The sequence below is a fragment of the Belonocnema kinseyi genome, chromosome 2 (assembly GCF_010883055.1).
Source record: "Belonocnema kinseyi isolate 2016_QV_RU_SX_M_011 chromosome 2, B_treatae_v1, whole genome shotgun sequence".
NCBI classification, from domain to species: Eukaryota; Metazoa; Arthropoda; class Insecta; order Hymenoptera; family Cynipidae; genus Belonocnema; species Belonocnema kinseyi.
The window spans coordinates 112,934,599-112,939,979 of NC_046658.1; the positions used below are offsets into that span (position 1 = coordinate 112,934,599).

General features: G+C 31.1%; 1 protein-coding gene across 2 annotated transcripts in view; it reads right to left on the bottom strand.

Annotated features, from left to right (window-relative positions):
* LOC117168065 overlaps positions 1 to 1,121 on the bottom strand; it is a 3,659-nt gene extending 2,538 nt beyond the window's left edge. For both annotated transcript variants that reach the window (XM_033353421.1, XM_033353420.1), the window contains exon 1: positions 1,057 to 1,121. In XM_033353421.1, coding sequence (XP_033209312.1) covers positions 1,057 to 1,108 — 52 coding nt within the window. In that variant the 5' untranslated portion in view covers positions 1,109 to 1,121. The remainder of the gene's footprint in view (positions 1 to 1,056) is intronic.
* Between the last annotated feature and the right edge of the window lie 4,260 nt (positions 1,122 to 5,381).

Sequence of the window (5,381 nt, forward strand, 5' to 3'; positions counted from 1 at the left end):
CCAAGTGTATAGAGGTCCAAGGAGATTATGTTGAAAAATAAAAAAAAATTTACCCCAAAAAAATTGTTTTTATACTTCATTCTAAGGACTTATTGAACTACCTTCGTATTACAAATAGCTATTGTTCATAATTGTCCAAATGCCAATATCGGAATATTTTCGAACGCTCAGGTTTTAATGTGAGATGATGATGAGTTAGCTGTTACATCCCTACTTTAGTTTGAATGCCATCCTGTCATGTCTAACCTAAGATTTACATTTTGTAATATGAACAAATTATTTTATTTCAAACCACTAATACACGTCATTGAAGGAAAGAAATTATAAATTAGGTAAAGATTATTATACTTAATTTGCTGATTACTATATTGAATTCGACCATTTAGCGTAGAGCAAAAAAGTTGTTTTGACAGGTAATCAGGTGCATGGAAGTTCGGTCCAGCAATTCACGACTCTTAGAATGAGCCAAAATGTGGTCTTAAAATGATTAATTTTTCCTAAATGCATTTTTCTGTGTACTCGGCAGTGCAGTTAGTAGTCTAGATCATGGAATTTTTCGCCTGGAGCTAATTTTACGCAAATTCCCCTACCGAGCGAGTCACGCTTACCCCGATGGCCTTTTGGGGCCATCCATATATCACGTGTCCACCAATTTTTGCCCCCCCTCCCTCGTGGACAGCCATGCAATTTTGACCCCCCTCCCTATAATCTGTCCACGTGGACGTATTTTATGAAAATATAGATATTATTGGTCTTTAAAGCACAATATACAAAATTCGAGTGTACCTCGAGTATACCTTGTCTGATTTCCGTATATTTTTTACAGATTTAGGGAAACGAGTGTCCACGTGGATTCCTGTCCATGTCCAGTCTCCTTGAACCCTTTCATAACCCAAAACTTGTCACATCTTTTATCTTTTTCAAAGCGCAAAGCAAGTAGAAAATTAATTTTAGTATTACTAATCATATTAATACCTAATACGTGACAGGTTTATCTTATGGAAAATTCCATAATAATTGACCCTTGCTTTAATATTAATATTATATTAAACTCACTTGCAGAATTGAGAAAAGCCATGCAGGTAAAGTGTAGAATGATGATATTCATTTTTAAAATGTGCATAAAACGATAGATAGTAACTGAAACCAAATGTTTAAGGAACTTTAAACTTATATACTATACTAAGCAGTGTCTGATTACACAGCTTTATTTGTTCATTATACAGTCAAGTGGAAAGATAAAAACCATTTATGTTAGAAAATAGAATTTTCCTTATTCTTAAGATTTATTAGCCATATACACTGTTAGAAATGTTCGGAAAATTCCGACACATTTAAGATAGTAAGGTAATTGAAATAAACGAAATTAGGTTGCTGAAAATGAAATCCCGTAAGTTTGATAGTAAAATTACTAAATTTTTATTTAACAGAAATATAAGTTATCGTGACGTAAAGAAATGCGCTCTTGAATGCGCACTCCTCGCTTCTCGAGCGCGTGCAGTTAGCAGACGAAACATGGAGGTTCAAAAGATTTGGTTATGATTTGTTACTAAAGTAGGGCATTTTATTCTCGAACCTAATTTTTCACAACATCACACGCTGAAAAAATCTAATGAGTAAAAACGAACCTGGCTGACAACAATTTTTTTCAAGTCAGGGAATTTTATTGGTTAGGAAAACTGTCAAGTAAGATAAATTTGAAATTTTTAAATTTTAATTGAAAAATATTTTATTTCGTTTATAAAATATTCTAGGTTAAAAATGTTACAAGTTTACGATTTTGCTCTTTGAATATTAATATGGTCAGGGAAAATGAAAATTTTTTCAGTAGGAAATTAGAAAAAATTAAAGTTTTGCGGTAACCCTGGTATAATATTCTTGTTATTGATTTATTTACCTTGTAGTTATATTTATTGTTTTGCCGTAACTTTTTCCAAAATATTTTAGTTATAAATTTTATTACTTGTTTGAAAACTCATCAATTTTATTGAAAAGACATCCTTTCTGGTTGAAAATTGAATTTTTGTGTCGAAAATTCTACTAGTTCAACAATTTTTTTCAAAAATTTAGCCTTTTTTTTACTAAAATATTAACTGTTTCGTTTAACCATCGTATTTTTTGGTTCAAAATCCAAGTATAATATTCGTGAAAGATTTGCTTCTTGTCGAAAACTTATATTTTGATGTTAAAATATCAAAAGGAAGTCTTTTTCGGATGAAAATTCAATTTTTTTTAAATTTGTATTTTTTATTTAAAAATTTATCCATTTTAGTAGAAATTCCATCTTTCTTGGATAAAAATGCTACTGTTTGCTTGAAAGTTAATTTTTTCTCTGGTTGAGGATACAACTTTTTTTTGTTAAAAATTTTGTTGGAAGCACTTTTTTAAGAAATAATTTTTATATACATTTTATTTAATATAAATTTTGTGAGTAAAGTTCTCTAAACATGTAATATATAGAGAAATCATTGTTTGGTTGATTAATTTTAATGTACATTTGCAGTATATATTTGTTTTAAGAATAAAAATTAAAGTGAGACTATATACGAACGAAGTTTATATGTGAATAACTATGTTATATAATGTACGCAATATATCAAATGTTAAAAAAATTCCGTTTTTGAAATTTCTGTTACAGTTTCGGAAAATTTAGAAACGGTTTCTGCATAAAGCTTTAGTGACGCGTCTCTGAAAATCCCTACGGAAATTTCTAACAGTGTATATAGAATCATTACAAACATGAAATTTAATACACATGTATTATGAGTTTATTCTATTCACGATATACTAGATTTCATACACAGTTTGCTTTTAAATTAACACAGGATCATTTTAAATTACGCTAATTTTAGCTTCCACTCGGATAGTTAATTTCAATTTAAATAATGGTTTTGACACATGAGGTGAGATTACATAGTGATAACATATCTACAAAGCGTAACAATGCTAAAAATAATTCATTAATAAGTTTTCAAGGGATTAGTTACAGAATGTAAAAAAATTAATAATTAATAATTTAGAAAGATATATATTTAGTAAGATAATGTAGATGACCAAAATGTAACCACTAACTTTATAAAAATGCAGCATCATATTTAGCTTTCAAACATTGAAATTTACAATAATTAGTTCGAAAAATTTTTATTTTGGAAGTTTTTCAATCGAAATGGTTCAAATTCTGACATTTATGAATTGAAATCGTTCAACTTTTGGCCTTTTCTTTTAAAATTGTGCCCACTGTATCATTAAAAATCGCTTTAAAGAAGCGAAATGGAATATTTCAGAAAGTTTATTGACTTTACAACTCTAGATTTCCAAATCAATGTCGTTTTAGCTCAAAAAATTGAAATGAACTAAATTTATACTCCTCTTATTTAACCCTCTACCACATCGCGTATCATATATCATACATATCGTTTTAAACCGAAAAAAAATATTTTTGCGAGGTTCAAACTGTTTAAAAACCCCGCCAACTAATTATTAGTCCATGGCTTCACTGTAAAAAAAGCACTACGCAAACAAGACATAAAAAAAAACAGAAACAAAAAAATTTGTTATAACCTTCCTAAAAACGCCTTAATTTTTTCGTTGGAAAAAAATCATGCGGTACCGTATTAAGAGTAATAACAAAATTGTATTGAATTATTTATCAGTCTTTTTTAACTAAAATATCCATTAGGATATATTAAAAATATGTATGAATTCTAGTTAATAAGGTAATGTAAATAAAAAGATAGAAAAATGGAGAAGTGTATATGTGTTCACAAACTGGAAATGATGTTTCAATATTTTCTCATATGAATGAAAATTGTTGTCGTTCACTCCTAATTAGATTTATTAAGAGCACATTCAAATACAAATGCACAATTATATTCAGTAGAGAGTGTTCAAAGTTTTCTAGTATCGCAGAAAAAGATTTAAAAATGTTATTTAAAGGTGTACAAGATAAATATTTTATAATCTCAAAGAAGGCATAAAACGCGGGCACATTTCTCAAGTGTCCTAAGCTGACTGTCGTCCAGTCGACGACACCGTCCCAATCCAAAGGTAGGGCTAAAAATGACATAGCCTATTCGAACATGAGAAAAAGAAAAATATCTGATTTGAGTGAGGCTCAAACAATATGACAGTGATTATAAGACGTCATGTTTTTGTGTAGATTTTCTTGGCTTTGTATTGTCATTTCCTAAAAAATTAACAAAATTTGAACATCCTAGGAACAAAAATGAATTTTTTAGAAACTTTTGAAATTCAAGGTTGGGTTAAAATGGAAAAATTTGTCTCTATTTGCTTCAAATTCTCTACAATACCTCACAAATGACAAACTTTTAGGACACATAAATGATGGAACCTTCAAACTCTAAACAGCGGATACTGCTGAAACTAAGAAGTATTCTAGGACTGTTAAGACAACTGCCTCTAAACTGAAAACTGATTTAGATTTTTTTGTAAAGTCATATTTGCTGAAAGCCAAATGTGACAGTTTGGAAAAAAGTAACTCGGCTCTAAATGTGGAGGTATCCACTTTGAGAAGTGGAACATTCTCTTTCAAGAGGAGTGTTTGTGCTAATAACCTAATTATACGCAAACTTCCTAGCAATCCTGAATACAATGAAGACCTGCCAAGCTGTCTTGTTCGCTAAGAACATTGCAGATACCATTTGGCTGAGGAAGGTTCGCCCAGTTTTGGTTAAGTTGCACTCTCGTTTTTATAAGCAGTTAATTATGGAAGAGCGAGAATTACTTGCAGAGAACAACATCAGCATCAGTCAGAACTCTTAGCTACAAAAGAGACCAGAAAGAAAGAAGCTAGGATTAAGACTTTTATAAAGGGAAAGAAACTGCTGGTTGATAATAAACCTCGCACGGATTTAAAAATTGATAGACTTCAAGGGGAATAAAATTGAGAAAATACTAGTTTTCTTGACAGTGTTCCTGATCCCTCATACACAGTCAAGAAAGCTGCCAGAGCAAGGAAAAATTATCCTGGTTCCTCATTCTTCACCTCCACTCTTGATCGATTTTACAAAGTCCTCAGCAAGACTTCTGGCAAATTAAATAAACCAATGCGCAGAACAGGGAACCCGGTTTCCTGATTCTTGCCTGCAGAGAGTTCGGAGGGCAATCTAAATGTCAGTGGTATGCCTTGGCTTTCGTATCATTTTCTAGAATGTGTACGGGTTGACTAACTGTTTGGAGCTTGCTTCTCCAGTCGCGATAAGGATATAATATGCCTCGCTGAGAGTAAGTATCGCTCCAACAGATATTAATAGAGGAAAACCTTATCTTTGATTTTTTATTGTGAATACTTATTTCAAGTCGTCGTTAAGTTGCCAGGCTCTTGTCAAATCTGTGAAGGTGTTGCCCCTCACATCAGGGAA